The following is a 22,630-nucleotide window of genomic DNA, read 5'->3' as shown; positions in this document are numbered from 1 at the left end:
GTATTAGCAGACAAAGCGCTGCCTTATGTAACCTCCTTCTCCTGTACACATCATTCTTGCACTGGCACATTCTCTGACTGGTCCAACTGCTTTACCTCATTGTTCTCAGCACCCTGGTTAAAACCAAGTCGAGTCCTGGTTTACATCGATTTTTGACATTCATTTTTTTTCCATTGACTATCTGAAAATGAATAAATAATAAAGGTTTGAAAGTTTGCTTGGGGCTGTGTGATAATTATGAGCAGAAAACCATTTTATTTGATGTTTGTTTGGATAAGCTGATGGATCTGAATTAAATCACAAATCGCCAGAGAGAAGAAGAAAAATCATCACAGCAAAATGTTCTGTTTTCAATATTTGTTTGCGTGTAGCTGGTTAGCTTCTGTTGTTTGTATTAATCTGTAATTGTATTGTTGTCTATAGAGAAAATAAATGGGGAAGGAGAGCATGTTTTGAAAGATGTCGTAGCGTCACTTGCCACCAGCAATGTCCCTGTTGTACCTTTATTCGGTAACTGTAATAACACAACTTTTACATCAGAGTGTAAAATATTTCAGAATAATCAACAATTTCACAATCGTCCGCCGGAGCCAAAGAAGGATGGATAATCTCGCCTAAGTACTTTCAGATAACAAACAAAACAACTGGTCCAGCTGCTTTCCCTATTGTTCTCAGTGTGCAGTAGGCCCGGTGCCAGCTCTACTCATGTTTGGCCTTGCACCTCAGACACTGTTGGTTTTGGCAACAGTTTCTGCATGGGCGAAAGGACGCTGGCCTGTTTGGGACATTCCAGACGAATTATATATATATATATATATATATATATATATATATATATATATATATATATATATATATATATATATATATATATATATATATATTTTAAGTGTATGGATGTATTATTGGATTGTATTATTATAGAATATTGATCTATAAATGGGGAGCTGAACAGGTCAAAACTGTTGAATTTCATCTTCAACTTTTTTAGACCAAATAATACTATTTGTCTTTGTCTTTACTTCTACATCAATGAAATATTTTACCAAGGTGAAACCAGGATGGAATCTGTTTTGTTTTTTGTTTGGTCCTGGTTTGGACCCAGTTTAAAGGTTTGGTCCGGTTTGGTCCTGGTCTAGTTTTGTTGTAGATCAGATTTAGTCCAACTTTACCCTAGCTAATTTGAGCTGATGATTGTGCAAGTGTAAATGCACCCTTAAGGAGAACTAAACCAACACTTAATCCACTTGAACTGGACCGAAACCAAGACCTAATGGAACATCCGAATCCAGGTCCAAAAACGCCAGGACTAAAACAGGTCTAAACTCAAAGGTTTAAAACTAGTTAAATTATGGTTTATCACACTTGCCTTTGGTTAGTCCTGTTTAGTCTTTGTTTGAGCCCAGTTTGATTCCTAATGTATTTGGTTTGGTCCAGTTCTAGTCCTTGTTTAGACTAGATTCGGATATGGTTTACTCCTAGTTTATTCACAATTTTGATGTGGTAATTGCAAGTGTAAACACACCCTCAGACAAAACTTAATGAGATCTGAACCAAGAGTTAATCCACTTGAACTGGACCTTAAACCAAAGGGAATTTGAGGAAATTTGTCTTGCAATATTTGCCAAATAACATTAAGAACAACATCTAGGACTTCTTCAAGACCTAATGGAACCAACATCTACTTGGTCAAGAAACAGGTCCAACACAGTTTAAGCCAGGACTTCACCAGGTCCAGCTCTAACATGGGACTAAACCACGTAATGAACCGCAATACATAAAACATCTATGTCACATTCATTATTCACGAGAAAACCATATCATATCCGATAACCTCAACGTCCCTCAAGTCCTTCTCAGCTTGACCTTCTCTTTCTGCACGGACATCCTACATTCATCATGGCGCGTGTCCATCGACCCATCGCAACAAACTGGAAACTGCGGCTTTAATTACATGAACCTCATTGATTTATGCTAACGGCCCGCAGTGCTAAATACGCTAGCATCAACAGACCACACACGCTACGTCCACTCTGCATATGTGATCGTTATGAGCCCGACTGAAATGCACGGAGGAGGAGAGGATTAGCAAAAGAGTTTAGGCTGACAGGTTGTTGCCGAAGGGAAGACAATTAGACAGGAGCTTCTTAGAGTCATTTTGAGATTAACAACTCCAAAACAGCCTCAAAGCAAACAACACGCCTAGCTACCGTTCAAATGAGGATACATAGACATTTGGGTCGAAGGAATGTATAAGTGGTGTAGCTGTCATGGGGCAACAGACAGAAGTGTTTTTACAAATCGTTAGGGTGGGAAGACGTTGCAGAAAATTAGGAAAAAAACATCTTAAATTTAGAGGTATATATTTAAAACTTCTCTCATAGTTTAGTCACATAACTGTAAAGGCATATAATTTTTTTCAGGAAGTGTCAAATTTGGGACATATCAATCAGAAAAATAGATAGTGCCATGTTTAAATGAATTCTATGGCTGTATGTGCATTCAAGTAAATAATAGAACATAATTCATTTGCAGATTGGACGATGTTGTTGTTTCCAAAACCTCTCTGCTTTTGGTGGCTATCAAACTGGACAATGGACAACTGGGACATGTCTTGCAACGTGAAAAGTAGAAAGTAACGTCTGGAACTATCAATCTTACAACTGTGAGATACCACCTACCACCACTAGGGTTAGACTATAATCGTATCAAAGCTGTTTAGCACATATACCTGACATTGGCACATTTTTGCATTGCTCTCAAATGTATAAAACATTCCCCAAGACTGCCAAGGTAAACTAAATCAAATATATAGCCTAGTGAGTCCACGAACAAATTATGAATTCCCAAAACATATTTACAGACAGTGAAGGATGTTTTTGGTGAAATCTTTGAACCACAATCAGCACTTCGGCGCTGAAAATGTTGGCTTTCAAAAATGTGGCTTTGAGCAAAGTTCGGAGCATGTTTAGTGCATCAATTTGTTTGCCTCTGAGTGTTGTTTGGGCCAACGAGCTTTGTACAAACACGGCGGATACGTACAAGATAAAAAATGATCTTGGCCTTTAAGGAGCAAACGCCAGCAGGTCCGGTGGAACTGACTACTTTAGCTCTAGCACACGATGCTCCGTCTTGAGGGGAAAAGTTTGCAAACCCCTGCTGCGTGGAGTGGCCCCTCACTGAGCTGTTTGAACCAATTTGCCCCAAACCTCCTTGAAACGAATGTGTTTGAACAAAGCAGTGAGTCATGGTGCCCCCGGCCCCCTGGCACACGGCCCGATCCACTGTCAATTTTACTTTTGTGTTGTGTTTCGCAGCACAGACGTATAAAGGAAATAATAAGTACTGTAGTGGTGGGAGAAGTACTAAATACTAAATAAATAATACTAAATAAAAAACTAAATATTTTTGTTTGCTCAGGAATGCTTTTGTCCCCAAGAATGTTCATTTATATACTGTTGTGAATATGAGGCTGAGTTCAGATGAGCCAGTAGAGGAAATACCAACATTTCAAACTTGATTTAGAAGAAATAGGCTTGATACTTTCTACCGATTCTGATACCACAATAGTAATAAACGTGCACAGTTGTCATAATCAACATATAATAAGAGCAATGTCTTTTAAACCTGCATAATATGAGAAAAATACTTCACATCCAATAACTATGTTTTGTATTGCGTCCTTTTAATATACTTTTTGGTACAATATGTTCCGTTTACTAGTGTGTGTGTGTGTGTGGGGGGGGGGCATTTTTTTGGTGCAGTAAGTTTTTTTGTCAGTATCTATTTCTGATACTAGTTTTAAAACAGAAAAGTATCTGATGTTCAATACTTTTTTACATTAGTAGGATTATACAATAAAGGTGCATTGAATTTAATGTAGCTTTGTTTGTTAGTTATTTTAAACAAATATCTAAAAGCAAAAAAATGGGTTCAAGTTTCGAGCAGACCAGGGAAGACATCATAAAGAATAGCTGTGTGAACGTTCTAAACGTATATAACAGACAATGGCCGCGCTCTTTGGAGAAACCCAATCTGGCCTGCAGTCAGAAGGTAACGTGTGAGGAGCAGACTCGTATAAAAGCAGGATTCTTCTGATCTTACACATGTGGTCGGGTGGATTTCCTGCGTGAGCCCAGCCCGCTCATAAGGTCCATGAAACCTCCGCCACGCCTGCAGAACACCAGCACGATATATTCTGGACACTTAGGCTGGAGACGCACAGGCATTTTTGTCCTATTATTATGGAACATTTGAAAATAACCATTACCATATTGATATTTATTAACTGACAAATCTTTGACAGCCATTTGGTGTTCCATGCCAAATATATCTGCGTTTAATTGGATGCTCTTGTATTATTTGTTGAGTTTAGGGTTATTTTTTGTATAAATGTTGTTACTTTGGTCCAACTAGGGGTGTCACGATTATTAGGTTAATCGATAATCGTGATTATCAAGATCACAACACAATCGTATAGACCAAAACATTTTAAACGTGACAATTTTAAAAGCAAAATGGAGTATTTTTTGTTCAATATACAGCCCAAAAATATATACCTAAATGTAAAGTACTTTATTTTATCTGGCTTGTTTTTGTCAAATGTTCCTTTATTTTGTCTTTCAGAAAGTAATTTTTAGTAAAGCCTGTCACAAACTTGAGGAACAGTCACATGTTAGACCGTGGGGACTTTAGTTTTGTCACAGACTGTCAAGCTAAATAGGCTTGAATAATCATAAAATTGTGAAATACTGTGAAACAATTTAGAAAAAACAATAACATTTTCCTCCTTTAGAATCCCCATAGTGCACCTTTAAATATGTGCACCTTTAAATACGTGCACCTTTACATTTGCAAATAAAGATCAAACACAGTTGGAGCGGTCGGCTGCAGAGAAACTCCACGCTGACATTTTCCAGACACAGTGAGATCAAAACTCACTGAGATAAACTTGGAACGGTCTGTGCTGCGGACCCTCGTCTAGGGGGTCTCTTTGCTGTTGTCAGCAGCAGCACATGAGCAGCCCTGAGGTTATCTGCAGTGTGAGCGAGCGTCCATTAGCTCAGTGGAGATATCTACTGCTGCAGGGACCAGGCGAAGGGTTATTTACAGAGGGAACATGTAGAGCACTGGGTGTGTGTAAAGCTAATGCAGTTTGACTTATATACCTGCTAGTTCTCAACAATGTGTGGCACGGTGGTCTTGGGTTCGATTGCCTGGCAGTGTGGGGCCTTTCTCTGTGGAATTTGCATGTTCTTCCTGTGTTCACAAAGGTCAAATATTCAGAGAACAGTCCAACCTCCTGATCCTGAACCAAGCTCAAAACGTTTGATGAAACTCTGGATATAAATCCATCCATCCGTTTTCTACCGCTTGTTCCCTTTCGGGGTCACGGGTGACTGGAGCCTATCCCAGTGACTTCGGGTCTTAGGCGGGGTACACCCTGGACAGTGGCCAACTCGTCGCAGGGCCCTGGATATAAATCATTTAAATAAATAAATATTTGTTTCCAAAGGTGTATTTGAAGACTTCATTTATTTTTTTTTAAAGGAAAAAGAACATGGAAAATATTTTTTTGAAGGTTTACAATGTAGTCTTTGTCTAGCAACAGGGCTACAACTAGAGGTTATAGTTGATTAGTTAGCTAGGTCTTTTACGGTTAGTCAACTAGACAAACAGTTATTCCTATTACCCGTCGAGACTTTATGAATACATTATCAACCAAATAAATGTTGAGACATGGTGACGGAAGGCTTCTAGAGTGATACATTTACAACTAAAGTGACATTTTGATTTAATAATGCCTCTGGCTTTGTGATAAAAAGGTCTTTTATTTGTACTCCAGATAAAAGTTACAATTGTTAGAAAAACAATCACGTTTATGTCAACTATTCCATTCCTTCTTGAGAAAATCCCCTTAACTGAGCTGTTTTTCAATACCGGTATGTGTTTGCAAATGAACTCTTCAACTATAATATAATTGATACTGATAATTGTGATATTTAGCCTAAATACTGTAATAATATCAAAATTAGGACAATCCAATATACATTTACAACAGCAAAATGCTCAAGGTGTAATTCTGAAACTAGTAAAATTATTATATAAATTCCAAAATGAAGATTGAATTACTGTAAACGCAAAACAATATTTAATTTACTAATATTTACCTCCGGCTTGTGTTTTCCAACTCTTTATTATTAATCGCACTGATGAATGAAGCGAATCAATGTTTAACACGCTTTACCAAACACAAGAGCCATTACTCATTTGAAGTGATCTGACCTACATTCTCCTCCTGTCTGCTTTATCAGCGTCCTGCCCAACAGCACAAAGCAAATCCATTATTTACACCGTTTAATACCAGGAAGATGGTGACAAGAGAAAAATGACGCTAGCTTTTCCAAACACGCTGCGGTTAATGTTAAACCAAACAGACCGGGTTTGCACGCCGGGCCTAGCAAAACAGACGCCGCTGAAAGCTGGATTATGCTAACAATCGCGCAAAGGCTAAAGGAAACTGTAAGCGCCAACTCCTTTCAATAAAGTCAACAGCCAAATATGTAATGTGTTAGCTAAAGTGCCGCACTAAAGAAACAGGCTCATGATCGAGACTTCCTCTTAGGATTGTCTCACTAAATCTGAAAACAGGTGTTGAATTACATGTTGACAATGGTGCGCGATCCGTGAGGTTAAGAGTCACAGGAAGTCTAGAGTTTTTGTATGTTTAGAATTCTGGCAGAATTCTAAGATGACAATAGTTTTAGTTCAGGATTGTCAAAAAACGATATATAGATTAAGGTTGCACTAAAATATCAAAACATTGATATATCATGATACTAAATTTGGTGATAAAGGATTGTTATTGTGAGCTATGTATCGATATATTGCCATGAAAACTATTAGTTATATTCAACCAAATCTTTGTGTGACAGTGCTGCAATTTTGTTGCATGTTTAAAGAAAGTCAAATCATATTCACAGCTTTGATGGTTGTGTTTTATATTAACTTGTAGGTCCTTGTTTAGCAAAGAATGTATGTATGTAAATAAATATGTATGTAAAAGAATAAATGTATGTAAAGAATGAATGTAAAAAAGGTAGTTGATTCTAAAAAAATACAAAAACATCTATGATTGCAAAATCTTTATATTGTCGTATTGTGGGTCATGTATTGTTTTGAATCTTTAGCGACCCTGTGATTCCAAGACCTAAGTTTTAAACTATATGAAGCATGACATAGAGCAGCAAAACTAATGTTAAGCATGCTTGATAATAGCTTTCTTTGTATTTCAACACCTTTGCTCATGTAGAGCGCTGCTGAATTCTGAATTAAGACATCAAAGTTGATGTTGGTTTGTATCTCCCAAGATGGGAAACTTGGAACAGAAAATTCCCAGAAAAACTAGTTCCTATACATTACACACACCCCGCTCTCTCTGTAGATGTTACAGTGACAACATAATTATATAGGGCTAAGTACAAGCCATGTGGAGGGGCGAGCGACACGCCATCACAGAGAGGAGAGAAAGTGCACAGGCTTGTCATTACAACTGTTTGAACCGGGTACAGAAAAATATATTCTAGTCCGGCCACCCTGCCAAGTCCAGGTTTTAATGTGAAATACTTTAAATAAACATAGGCTTCTGCACAGACTTTGAAAAATATTTTCCGATTAATTCATATAAAGGACACAGATTAGGCACAATTGACTTTTTGGAGTTTTGAACCATGTTATAGCATTGTTACCTCATCAAAAACGTAGCTGCAGTTGCAGAGCTCATCTCCTCTGCTTCTTCTCAGAGCCTCACAAAAACACTCAGTTTCAAAATCAGAATAGTGATGTCAAAAAAAAAAGATAATACAAATCAGGTACCTGGATTTTTATTATATTTTTTCTTTTTTGTTTTCCCTTAAACATAACTTAACTGCTATTACAACATATCAGTAGTTGAGCAAAAACAGCCCCTCTAAGGCCATAGATCATTGCCAGATTGAGCAGTTTTCCGTAACATCACGTTCATTTCAGCTGCGTGCTCGTATTAGCATGTCAGGGCAAGCTAGCTTTTGTTTATCTCCCCATTGTAATTCCCTCTGCTGTCAGTAGATGGAGTGCTAACATCAAATCTGGATAAGGGAAAGCCGGACTGGTGTACATACTATTCAAAGTTATTCAAAGTTCCAAAGTCCACAACATGAGATGCCAAAGCAAACGTACTCATGAGCATGTTGTGTCCTTTTCATTCCATTTTCTAGAGATTCTACATACATTTTTACTTGTGTTGTGCTGTACCACAGTCATACAGTCTTTAACACCCTCCTATAATAGGGGATACAGTGTGGGGATAGAACCAACAACCTTATGATGTGTTAAAGTCTCCACATTACCACATTTTTCCAAACCCTTTTGGCAAACTTATAAAACAAACAGATGTATACACATAGAATTGGTGAAAGCGTGCTGCTCGGTGGTTGAGCGTTTGAGGCTGGAGCGTCGTGAGTTCAAATCCAACAATTTGCTGCATGTAATCCCTTCTCTTATCCACATTTCACACTAAAGCCTACAGGCCAAAAAATCCTTTGGCCAAAACCAGGGGTCGCCATTTCAAATCTGGTACTGTTTTCCAGTCTCTTGGCAAGACACCTACCTATATGTCCCAATGCACTTTTGATAGGGGTAAACTTTTCCATCTGTAAAACATTTGTGCTTATTTTTTTCCAGGTCAACAATGGGACCACTGTCTGCAAATGCACTTAAGCATGTTTGGGGGGGATGAAATCCTGTAAAACCTAAGAACACTTTTGCAATACGTCAGATCTAAAGCTGCTATCACTTTTTGTGAGACAGGTCTGAAGATGGTTGCTTGCCTGATCTCCCCTCTGAGGAGCCAAAATTATCCCAACGAGTCAGGTGAAGATGGATGGACTTTAAAAACACAGAGTAACACCCCCCGGATTATTTTTTAAGGCAAATGATAAAATATGCAAGATTGCTCTACACACATAACTCGTGAATTATAACTCTGACAGGTCGGACGACTCATTGAACTAAAATGCAGTTAAGATAAATATATTAAGAATTTTGCTAAAAATAAAAAAAAAATGTTATCACTGAACAGATATTTTTTTAGGTTTATAAATTCACTTCTTGTTTGTAATTGATTACATCACACTATGAAATTACCCAGCAAACACTGGGCCAAAACTCATGTAATCTCACAATGTAATGTGATGTTAGAATGTGATGTAGGTGTTGGAGGAACAGCCCTCAGCTGGTTTAAATCCTATCTATCTGATAGGTTCCAATTTGTTAATGTAAACCAGAGCTCCTCACCAAGCTCTAAAGTAATTCACGGTGTGCCACAGGGTTCGGTACTCGGTCCAATTCTGTTTACTCTTTATATGCTACCATTAGGCAACATTATCAGAAAGCATGACATTAACTTCCACTGCTATGCAGACGACACTCAGCTGTATTTATCAATGAAACCTGATCAGAGCGATCAAGTAGACAGACTTAGTACTTGTGTGAAGGAGATAAAAACCTGGATGACACTAAACTACCTGCTTCTTAACCCTGAAAAAACCGAGGTCATTGTGCTTGGCCCTAAGCATCTACGAGACGCTCTATCTGAGCAGATAGTCACACTGGACAATGTCAGTGTAGCCTCCAGTTCTACTGTAAGAAACCTTGGAGTCTTATTTGACCAGGAGCTCTCATTTAAAGCTCATATAAATCAAGCTTGTAAAACAGCCTATTTCCATTTGCGCAACATCGCCAAAATCAGAAGAATCCTGCCTAAAAGTGATGCCGAAAAACTTATCCATGCATTTGTAACGACTAGATTAGACTACTGTAACTCCCTGCTTGCAGCGTGTCCTAAAAGCTCCATAAAAAGCTTTCAACTGGTTCAAAATGCAGCAGCAAGATTACTAACAGGAACAAAAAGAAGAGAGCACATTACGCCAGTGCTGAAGTCTCTTCACTGGCTCCCCGTCGAGTCCAGAATCAAATTCAAAATTCTACTCTTGACCTACAAAGCCATAAATGACATGGCCCCATCCTACCTCAAAGATGCTATAGAACCATATCATCCAAACAGAGCTCTTCGCTCTCAGAATGCCGGCCTTCTGGTGGTGCCAAGAGTCTCTAAAAGTACTGTAGGAGGTAGAGCGTTTAGCTACCAAGCCCCTGTGTTATGGAATCAGCTCCCGACCCATGTTAAATATGCTGACACAGTCTCTTCATTTAAGTCCAGGCTTAAAACGTTCCTCTTTGAAATCGCTTATGGTCAGAGTAGTTAGGAACAGAAAGATAAACCCACAGCTTCAGCTACGCTGCCCTAGGAGTAACTGTGCTGGGGGAAGTATGACAGCTTGAGCACTATCCTCTTCTTCTGACTACTTATGCTATCAAACAATATTTATTTTTTAATTCCACTTGCAAACTGTTCACCGCCTTCTTTTTCTTTCTCTCACTCCTGAGGACCTGTGGACCCAGATGTCCCTCTCCTGGTGAAGTGGTCCCTGCCCCATGTGGACGGTCCCTCATCTGCCTGAAGAGTGGCTCCAGTTCGCCTCAGTCGGTCCCTCATCTGCCTGAAGAGTGGGTCCAGCTCGCCTCCGACGGTGCCTCATCTACCTGAAGAGTGGGTCCAGCTCGCCTCCCACGGTCCCTCATCTGCCTGAGGAGTGGGTCCAGTTCGCCTCCGACGGTCCCTCATCTGCCTGAAGAGTGGGTCCTGCTCGACTCCGACGGTCCCTCATCTGCCTGAAGAGTGGGTCCAGTTCGCCTCAGTCGGTCCCTCATCTGCCTGAAGAGTGGGTCCAGCTCCAGTCTCCTCGTGTCCGTCTGTCCGTCTGTGAGAGTCGGATCTCTCCTTCACTGGAACTCCTCCAGGTTTCTACGCTTTTTTCCCAAAGAGGTTTTTTTTGTAGTTTTTCCTGGCCGAGAAGGAGAGTCTAAGGACAGAGGACCCTGGGACATCGTCCCTCGCCACCACAGACATTGTCTGACTCCATCGCCACCACAGACATTGTTGATTCATTTCTCCCTGTGGCCCTCAGAGGCAACTGTTGTTGTGATTTTGGGCCTTACAAAAATAAATTGATTTGATTTGATTTGATTTGACAATGTTTTTTATTTGACAAATCAAAATATATGAGAGTGACTTTATTTTGTTTAATTAATATTTAGAGGGTAAAAAAAGTAGTTTCTTTGTGTCCCTTGTGTGATTTACTACAGATTTTTCAACGTTTTTTCCACAGATACCTGCTCGATTGGTGTAAAACTATAATTTATATGTACAACAGCACCAAATAAAGTGAAAAATTGAAATTTTGAAAACCTGTCATAGACACTTTAAATGCCGGTAAGACAGTGTATAACCAAAACATTGCAAGAGCCTTTTGCCATTGCATCAGCCAACGGTTCACCCATTTGTGCCAAAGTTTTAAATTTACTTTAACAAAGACTTACCAACTTCAGCTCAACATGTCATAACTCACTTTAAAGCACAGAACCTTTTGCATTATTTAATGAGTTTATTTGATAAGCCAAACTATTTCTGACCACCATGTGTTATATTTTGTGTGCAAGTAGGGTAATGTTAGGTTTAGGAACAGGTCATTTGGTTAAGATTAGTTTTGCTAACTGGGTCCTGGCAGAACTGCATTATGAAAAAAAGAATTGCGGTTAGGCTGAGCAAAATAATATGTCTGTTTGCCGTAACACGACCGACCCGCTATAAAACGAGCCGACTGAAAAAAAAAATATCAGCATTTTGTTAAAAAAAACAGCAAATTCTTTTTTTTTTTCAAATATTTCGCCAACTCACCGACCGGCCTTTCCTAAAGCGCCGTGTAGAATTTTATAGCGATGGAGAACCTATCTTTCATCCCAAGGGACAAATAACGCATTGCTTCATTTTCAGTTCTCCATGTGCTTCTGTATTAAACAGATCATGCAGGAGGGAATCTGTATTGCCTTTTTACATGATAGATGCATCTGTCAGCGCCACTGGACTGGCCACTGCTCATATCGTTCTGTGTCATGGTGTGGCTTAATTTAAATTTGACTTGCGCATTGCATTCTGGGAGGCAAACACGCCCAGCAACAAACATAGCGGCGCCGGTGTCCCCCGCATGTTCCCCCAGCTCGCCTTCGCTACCAAAATAAAGGATAGCGGCGTACAAAAGGTCGATTGAAATATCTTAAAATCGGAAGATTTAGTCCCGAGCGGGTTGATCGAGACATTTTCCGTCATTAACTGTTGAAGCCTGACCCCTGGCGGTCACTCCGAGACAAAAAATGGCAACATTTGGCTCTTTTTTTTTGCCTTCAAAGTAAAAAATTAAGAATTTACCTACCGACCGACCCACTTGAAAAATTTTGGGTCGGGTTACAGCAAACAGACAATTTATTTGGGGTAGTCTTATCAAGTCCTTCAACACTGACTCCAAATACCCATAGTTCTAGCCTCGTGTTTAGCTTAGCACGATCTTCCGTATTGATATTTTAACTCAACTTTAACTCAACTCCTTGCGTTTGTAATTTAAAGTTCCTATCGCTTTACAATTGAGCTTGATCCGACCTGAGTAGAATGCGCACACACATGGGGCCTCTCCCTCTCTCTTTCTGGTCCTGATAGGGTTACCATGCAGGGGCCCGCTGACAGCCTCTGGACATCTGAGCTCTCATATCCAGCAGGAGAGAGCGGAGATAGTGTGTCTGCCGGACTGACCCCACCACAGCCACTGCAGACCCTTTAAAAAACCATGGGAACTAATTTGTCAACGCGGGTTGGCTATCACAAAGACTAAAGACTGTTTTCAATGTAACACGAGTCTGGTACTTTGGCTGCACTGGTGAGAAACTAAGGTTGTGAATTAATAAATTGCATTTTATTATTTGTTGACCTTTATTTAACCAGGATGGTCCCACTGAGATGTAGCATTTTGACAACGAATCGATGACTTTGAACTTTTAATGTATTAAAAAGAACCAGGAACATTATACATCCTCCTCGTTTCTCAATTCAATTACCAATCTGTCACTGTCAGCCAACAATACGATGGACTAGGCTCGATGATTTTGTCATTACTGTAACTTTTAAAACTAAATTATTATAACTTGTATTATTTTCCAATTATTTTTTTGCATTGATACTTGCTCAAATGATCATAGTTTATATTACTAATAAGTTTAGTTTTAGTAGACTTTTCACAGCCCTATAATGTAAGTACGTCTGCTTAAGCTGGACACCGGTTTAAAGTCGGTTTCAAATGAACCAGGAACCTAAACACCACATTTACACCAACTCCATTACAGCCATTTCACACGTTCACATTTACGTTGAAAACATGCGTTAGGAATAAGTCTAGCAATTATTAGAAGGTTTTCAAATCACAATCAGCCAATTGCACTTGTGTAAAATAGCATAATGTAAGTAAATATTTAATAGAAAACTCTGGGTAAATGCTGAGAATTTGCATTTAGCCTTCAACAATTGCATCCACAGTCACGTCGCGGAGCAAAATGAAAAAGTGAAGTCTTTCTATGGTAGAAGCTTCTGGCATTTAGACACATCCCGGGGCTTTAGTTTGCACTATAAATACTGATTATGTGCAGGAAAGGAGCGAGCTAAACTGAAATCCAAATGCTAATAAAGTTGTTTGGCCAGTCACTGCTGATGTCTGACACAACCTTGAGGGACTGCTTAAACTATTACACATTTAACAGGTAGCTTTATTGTTAAATGTTGTTACACTGTTGCTTTATACAGCCATTTGTCAACATTTGTCAACTCCATTCATCCAAACACATCCTACACCCATCTCTTTTAGGATTATTCAAACTAATGAACACATTCAGGAGACAGAGCAACAGAGCAGTGAAGCCTATTGAGCTCCATTCACGCTCTCATCCACAGCTCTCTCCACGGCGGGAGGACAAAACCAGGGATGGGTTCACAAAGTAGACCAAGCTTCTGTAAGACCAGCTTCAGATCAATATTATAAACGTTTTTTTTGGTCTGGCAGAAACGAAGAATTAAAAGGTGCCTTGTCTTGATCCTGTAAAGTCCCATTAAACGGCTTCATATAGCTAGTGCCAGGGCTCACGCGCCAATGTCTTAACTGGCTTTCAACCAGTTTGAAGGTTGTTTCCTGATCAAAGTGATGAAAAAGACATGTCTATTGTCAACTTTAATATTCATTGCATGCGGTTTAAATTGGTGTAGCAAAGCCATGTGGAATCTCCAATGCAAACTGCGCAGTGTGGACCGGAGAAAATGGATTTTGAGAAAATGAGGCAAACCGTAGTGACTTGAAAGAGTCTGCTGCCTCGAGTAAATGTTTAGACTCAGAAAAGCCAGAGACCGCAGGAGAAAAGAAGTTGTTCTGCTTGTGTTTATTTCCAGACTCTTTGGTCAGAACGAAAACCTGCGGAAACCCAAACTGGCCCCAGGTTTGTCATTGTAAACCGCGCGGACAAAGAGATCTGCAAAAAAGGAACCTCTACTGAAGTGAAATTGATAAGAATTGATCAATTATTTTGAGTTGTTTTTACTTTTAGATTTCATTTTACAATTTGAATAACTAGTTACTGTTTATTTTTGCATGAAATCCTGTGAGCTTGTGGTCTTGGGAGTCCAGTTTGGGATCAGATTTTTTTAGTTGTTTTAATCGATTAATTGATGCACAGGCCAAGTCGATTGATCATTTCTTAAGTCGACTACCATCCTACTGAAGTAAAAGTAAGTTGAATCTAGATGTCATTGTGTAATAAAGATGGGACAAGAAACAATTCCCACAAGATGAGACCAGCCATGGAATCGGGTCCACGAGAGTCGGACAAGACGAGATTTTGACATGATTTATAACTCATCATTGCGTAACCATTTTTTGTTCAAGTAAAAAAGGAAAAACATATCACAAGATTAATATACACATGTGGATAATCTTGTGGCACTTGTGTCTGTCTCTCCCATAACACATTTTAGTTATATAGTCATTTTACTAAAGCATTGTTTGGTAGTGAAAAAAAAGGTATTAAAACACCATTCTTGCCTTGTATGTGTTCAATTTTTTTTGAGCGTACTGTACTAAAGCAGCTTCTTCGCAGAGCCTTGATAAGTTTAACCCACTTCAAAGTGGCTCTGTTCTCCTGCTTCGAATGTAGTACACAATGCAAGGAATCCACACTAGCTTGAAAGTGCTTCATTAAAGGATGACTTAAGAGGGATGCAACTCTGGCATTCCTTTTCATATAAAAACCTCATATTTATCTCTCTGACACACAGCCTGAAGAAGGTCCAAACACTGGGCCCTTTGTTCCCTTTGTGGCTCATGACCACCTACTGAGGGCCCTATAGAGGAGCACTCACCCTGGGATGATCAGAAACCCCCCTCGCCCTCTGCTCCTCAGGGCTGGGGAGCACCAAATGCACCTTCTCCTCTAAGATTATTCAAACCAGTGAGCACATTCAGGGTTGGAAACAGTGGAGACAGCAAACTGGAGCAGCCATTCACCCACATTCCACGGCTGGAGGAGATAAATCATGGACGGATTCAGACCAAAACAGACTAAAGTTTCCATTTCAAACCAGCTAAGATCAATAACTAATAATAATACCATCTGCACTAGGATATATTATTAGGAATTTAGTGTTCTCACAATTGCTGATGGTTGGAATTGTATCCAATCATTCTTAAACACATTCAATGGCATTTATCACAAAAGCATAGCATGAATAGTCTGCATTACATTTGCAGTTAGATATAAATAATATCTGTTTATATGTTATGTCATTATCCCACTTTTTATTATTTCAACTGCATAACTGCATTTGATTTAACATTGGGATTTATTTTGTATTGAGCCATGTTAAGTGATACACTCAGGGTACATGGAATATTCATTAGTTACTTTTTACTGCAACTTATACGTGACAAAATCAGTGTTTGCTTTGTGTCAAATTTAAACGGCACCAAGCCACAACCTTGAGGGACTGCTTAAACTATTACACATTTAACAGGTAGCTTTATTGTTAAATGTTGTTACACTGTTGCTTTATACAGCCATTTGTCAACTCCATTCATCCAAACACATCCTACACCCATCTCTTTTAGGATTATTCAAACTAATGAACACATTCAGGAGACAGAGCAACAGACCAGTGAAGCCTATTGAGCTCCATTCACGCTCTCATCCACAGCTCTCTCCACGGCGGGAGGACAAAACCAGGGATGGGTTCACAAAGTAGACCAAGCTTCTGTAAGACCAGCTTCAGATCAATATTATAAACGTTTCTTAGGCACATGTTTGTGATGTGACACTTTGTCTTTCAAAGTAAATGTTTAGCTTGAGTCAGATTTATTGTGAAATGGTTCACAAAGCAAGATAATTGGCAAGAGGTTTGGGGGCCAGGTGGGGTTTGGGATTTATTTTTACCATCCTTCACAATAATGATATTTAATTGTTGTTGTCAAAAAAAAAAAAGCCCACATTTTAAGCTGGTCTTATTATTAAGCTTAGTGCAAGATCCTTTTGCAAAGCCATCCAAAAAGCCATGCATCACTTACGGGCTACTTCCAGCGAAGCATTGTGACTGACAGCCTCTCCCAGGTAATTCCTAGCCACGCACACGTAAGATCCCTCGTCCGGTTTGCTCCTGCGACCATGCACTATACGCAGGAAAAACAGTGATCCGCTGGGCAGGAGCATCTTTTGGGAGCGCGGGTTATCCGTCTCCACGCGCTCCCCGTCCTTGTACCATTCCACGGTCGGGGTGGGCCGGCCCTCTGCCTTACAGTTCAGAGTGGCCGGCTCGCCCTTGGACACGATCAAGTCCGACGGGTGCTCGATAATGCGGGGTGGGGAGTCCTCTTGGCGCAGACGGGACCCTGGAAGAGAGGGGACTAAAGTTAGTATGGTTTGTGGCAGCACTAGTATGTGAAGTGGTTGCCCATTGTCAAGAAGGTGGCACATTCAATACTTTTCCCCAGCACAAGAGAACACAGTAAATAGAGAATGAGCTATCTTTAATCTATCACTATGTCGTATGAATTGTGTTTAAAATAAGAGGTCCCATGATGCTACCTTGAGGTACCCCAGATATGAGTATGCCTTTATTATGTTATATTTGCAAACCTTATTCCCTCTCCTAGGTACAATGTATCAGTTAAACCTGAGAACTGAAAAGGATTCCTTCATGATTGTGCTGAAATCAAAGCCAGTAAAAAGTTATGCTTATGCTGACTTTACACACACGAATGATCTCTTTAACAAAAAAAAGCCAACACTTTAATTAAACCAGATCTATTTCATTTCTCACATGGAATGCAAGAATATGAGGCTTGGGTTTGGGGAAGGATATGAGGAGATGGAAGATAACCACCATCCAAAAGATTATGTAAAGCATGCGCTGACCATTCAGAAAGACCAATAACCATCAGGTTGATTTGCCAACAATGTGCCACAATGAATTGACCAATGAATTCATGTCCACTGAACTGTAACCATCAAATGTCATATTGTATGTCTGCAAAATATATGACATAATAATATTACTACCACATATGTTAATCCAATATCAATGTCACAAGATGATGATGATGATTATTATTATTATCATTATTATTATTTCTATAACAACCAGAAGTTCTTCTAGCTGACAGGAAAACATTTTTGAACCTTTGTTTAGTCTTATTAATTTTTTACTTCACTTTACTTTACTTCACTAGAAAATAAGATTAATTCTTTCAACTTAAAACATACACCAGGTAAAATCGTCCAGCTAAGATTGCCTTTACCAAGCCTAACTCAAGATCAAAAGATGAATCAGCTTCAGCTTGAATTGGGAATCATTTTATTCAGGCATTTTAGGGAATCATAATTACAACAGTATATAGGGTAATTATAAGGGCTTAAGAATATGTGTAGAAAACTGTAGAAAAACAATTATATTTTAATCAATCTGGATTGCCAAAAAATATTGTTGCTGAATTATTTACAACAAAATATTCCCGTACCAAAATGTAATCTATCCCTAGTTGGTATTGCTGGTCCCTTATTGTGCATTTGTTGTGCAGTGAACATAAGGGATCTCCCGCCTCTCTCTCCCAGCATCGGCCTTTGGAGCCCCTTCATCCAACAATTAAAACCAGCCTGCTCTAATTGGAGGCACGGGCCTGCAATTAATTTACCCCTTGAAGTTGTCGGCAGAGTGTTTGTCTTTTCGGTGCCCCCTGCCCTACCCTCCCCCTCCGCATTTCTGGGTAGGTCGCGGTGCTGAGACGGCAGCTTCCTATGGTCGCCACACTCGGTATCGTCAGCATAATTAGTTGACAGCTCGAGGGGAAGATGGATCACTCGCATGCGTAAGTGTGGTGCGGCCATTGGAGCCTAATTAATCCATGCCAGTGAAGGACGCACTGATCAGGGGCTCTTCCCGAAGTGATGAAGTGAGGACAACTCAGTGTGGGTTGCGGGCACGTGCTAACGCCACAAGCATGATTTGTATTCATTAGTACCAAGGTTTTTGAAGTTAGCTCTTATCGATCGGAACAGGCCATAAGCAATGTGCTAATAATGATAAAACATGCAAGGAAAAGAAAAAAACTGTTGTCTATGCGGGTATAAATTGTGGTGAAAAATACATAAGTCGAGTATTCCCACAGACAAAAACCAAGGCTCTGTTTTGAAAAAATATTAAAAAGCCTTTATTGCAACGTGGCTTTAAGTTTAAAATACGTACCAACGCGTTTCAGCTCTAACGTGGCCTTCCTCAGGGTGCAATGATAAAACATTTTTGTGAGAATGTGTAAACCGTATTTCTTAAAGGTGTACGTACGTACGTTTTCTGGTGGAGGCTTTGATTTAATGCATTTTTTTAAATTTTAGGTGTTTTATTCTTCTCCATTAAATGTACATAGTGCACTTTTTAAATGCTAAAAACTACTTCAGATTTACAACCCCCCTACCAGGGCTGCAAGATTAATCGCAATTGATCAAATTGAAACCGCAATTTGAATGGGAGCAATTAGCAAAGTGCCATCCTGTCTAATTGTGTATAAAACTACTAGCAGTTTAGATCTGTACAAACATGCTCTGAAATACAAGTATTTTAGTAGTTTGTCAGAAAAACCATGATTGAATACTTTTCCCATACTTTGAATCCTTTTTTTTTTTTTTTTTTCAGTTAGTGACTGATATGTCATTACTAAATTAAAGTCTTATGAAAAAAGTATTTTAATAATTTTGTTTTTTTTCGTGCATAAGTCTTAAAAGTACTTTGAATATCCTTAATAAAGTATGAACAAAGGCTTAAATCATAATGAATAAAATAGTTTATAAAGAGTTTTTCTGATTTAGTTAATATGCTCCAGTAACTACTAACCCTTTAATTTAGTAGTTACCTCTCTGTTTATGCTTTATTGAGGCTCATTAAGGTGTAGTCATTATAAAGTGGTACCGTTTTACCTTAGTTAGTTAGTTTGTTAGTTAGTTAGTTAGAATAACCAGCGAACACACTTTCGACATCACATTGGTCTTATCTTCTACCATTAATTTTCTTTCATGTTGATATCTACGGCAGCAATACATGGTCCCTAATGAATAAATACATCTCGAATTGAATTTCTTAAGAATCGGGATCTTCTTCAATAAGCTCTGCATTATCAACTATCTCACGAATGCATCATGAATAACTCAGCATTCCATCGTATCATATGAAAGAAACATACAAACACGTTTGCATCTTAATATGATCGGAAATGTTCAGGCTTATCTATGAACCATTATCTGCTTTATCAACCAATTCACACTTTAATCGAGAATGTACCATCTCCCAGGAAATGCATCTGGAGAATGAAACATATCCTGAACAGGTTTCCTTCAAAATAGTGTTGTCAACCATTTATGCTCATAAAAGTGATATTTATGCTAACTGTCCACACAAGAATGAAGTTTGACAAAATAACCAACTCGTTTTAATTAAAATGGATCAGTTTAATTTCTCACATAGTAAACCTGGAACGCAGAAAAAGACCAACATATGAGGCTTGGTTTTGGGAAAGGATATGAAAAGATTGAAGATACCACCATATTTTGATATGCCATGTTGCTTATGCTAATGCAAATTTAATAAAATACTCTATTATAAATACTCTTCTAACAGTTCAAAGTAATGTGTATGTTGAACAAAGAAAATATTCAGCGCTGATGTTTGAGTTACCGTTTCCAGCAGGGCCACATGGACCTGCCCTCAGCTTGTGCACTGAGGAGTAACAATAACTTCAAAGTTGGGTCATATTGAAGGTGCTGTGCTGATTGGGGACTTTTTTTGACAGGACAGTGCAGTGTGAAATGGGAAGGCGCGCCTAAGTTGCTATAGTAACCATCCTTGGCACCAACCACCTTTTTCATAAATATATATTTGAACTGTTGCTAAACGTTGGGCTGTGCAGACCGATCCTAGATATCGATACAGGAATGAGTATCGGTACTGCATCAATACTTGAGTTCAGATCAATCTTTTCTCTTTTCATGATTTACTTTTTTCCCCACATGATTTTTACATTTTAGCATCTGTTTCGTCTCATTTGATCAGCAGCAGCTCGTCTCCAGCTCCGCCCCTTTCCTCTGAGCCGTATCGCGCCGCTGTCCAGGGCTCATTACTAGAATACACACTTAGAAGTAAGAACTAATGTATGACGGATTCAAAATGAAGGCCTTCAGGGGCCATTGTCTGGGGGCCGGACGACAAAACTGCACCACAACGGTATCATTAATATCGTATATGCACAAAACATTCACAATCGTACTATTCAACAGAAATCTATAGTTTCGCTGAAGTAAATAAAAACAATATTGCTGGACCACAGAACCTGAACCTGGACTAGACCACAGAACCTGAACCGAGACTAGACCACAGAACCTGAACCGAGACTAGACCACAGAACCTGAACCGGGACTAGACCACAGAACCTGAACCGAGACTAGACCACAGAACCTGAACCGAGACTAGACCACAGAACCTGAACCGAGACTAGACCACAGAACCTGAACCGGGACTAAACCACAGAACCTGAACCGAGACTAGACCACAGAACCTGAACCGAGACTAGACCACAGAACCTGAACCGAGACTAGACCACAGAACCTGAACCGGGACTAGACCACAGAACCTGAACCGGGACTAGACCACAGAACCTGAACCATGACTAGACCACAGAACCTGAACCGGGACTAGACCACAGAACCTGAACCATGACTAGACCACAGAACCCAAACCGGGACTAGACCACAGAACCTGAACCGAGACTAGACCACAGAATCTGAACAGGGACTATAAGATCATAAATATAAATGACAACAGCTTCTGATTCATGCATAGTCCAGTGGTCCAGTGGCTAACACAGTGTAAGCTGGTTCACTTAATGACATCATCAGGTGGAAGCAAAAGACTAAATATGCACAATTTCTCATATATGCACAGATGAAACAACACATAACTCCACTCCAAGTTGATTTAGAACTAGTCTTTTGGATAAGCAGTTATTAGAAAAAAGTAAAAACCGTAGACCACGAGCTAGCAGCGCCACGCTAGCCACGCCCCCAGAGCCTCGCGGAGCAGGATGCTCAGTATGGTTTATTAAAGAGGGCTTTGAAGGGCTCGCGTGTCTTCTTCCAAGTCTGCTCTCCTCTCTGGTGAAGGCTCGTCTCTCTTATTTGAGCCGGGCTGAAGCGTGGGCATTTTATGGGCCAGTATTAAGTATTCAGAGACGACCCACTGCGAGGAGAGAGAGACGGGAAGAGGGAGTGTGTTTGATCACTGAATGTTTGCTTCAGATTATTACAGATGTGTTGAACCGGGAGTTGTTCTGAGGGGAGAGAGGAGAGGACACTGGATATGTCAATGGTCAGATTAATACCTGAAATGTCAGTTGGACTAAAAGGAGATGAGAGTGTAACCAAGCAACAAGTATGTTTTATTTGAAAGAAGACATACCAGCCTCATAACGTTACTGCATAAGGCTATATTTATTTTTTCCCGTTCTGATTTTTTTTTTAAACAGACAAAACTAAAAACGGCTACAGAAATACACCCAAGTCTGTGTAAGAACGCCGTCCTTGCTTGTCTCAAATTCAAAAAACATTCACACTTTTATTCAGTCGATTATTTCAAATAATGACTTTGTTTCACTATTTTTAATTTAATTAATTGCATTTATTATGTTAATATCTGTGTAGGCTCTAAGGTAGGTTCCAGAGCGAAACAAATAATATTATTCTTAATATTATTATTTCAACTGGAAAAAAGTTTTAAAAGTGAAAATGTTCGCCACTCGTCCCAGTAGCTTCTTCAGTTCATCAGTAAAGTAAAGAAAACAAACTTAATCTACACTCCAAATAAAGTAAACACATATGTGAATCATATTTAGATTAAATGTCAATACAAAAAGATTAAAAATGTCATATTGAGAAGTGTACCGGTAATTGTATCAAATTGGTCTCGTAATATAGGTTTAGTAGTCTATTAGACAGGGTCAACAAAGCATATTCCTGAATGATAAAGCATTTGTTAAACTGTGGTGTTAATTAAGTTTCACAAACCTAAACAATTGTG

General features: G+C 39.3%; 1 protein-coding gene across 1 annotated transcript in view; it reads right to left on the bottom strand.

The window, feature by feature from the left end:
- The window catches only part of robo1 (roundabout, axon guidance receptor, homolog 1 (Drosophila)), a 429,020-nt gene that overhangs the window by 185,398 nt on the left and 220,992 nt on the right, over positions 1-22,630 (bottom strand). Inside the window, exon 4 of the mRNA XM_072460422.1 lies at positions 16,584-16,904. Coding sequence (XP_072316523.1) covers positions 16,584-16,904 — 321 coding nt within the window. The remainder of the gene's footprint in view (positions 1-16,583; positions 16,905-22,630) is intronic.

This window comes from Eucyclogobius newberryi, unplaced genomic scaffold (assembly GCF_026437365.1).
Source record: "Eucyclogobius newberryi isolate DKJ021-1_F unplaced genomic scaffold, fEucNew1.0.hap1 SCAF_10, whole genome shotgun sequence".
NCBI lineage: Eukaryota > Metazoa > Chordata > Actinopteri > Gobiiformes > Gobiidae > Eucyclogobius > Eucyclogobius newberryi.
The sequence above is the reverse complement of the archived record's forward strand: the minus strand, read 5'-3'. Positions and strand labels throughout refer to the sequence as shown.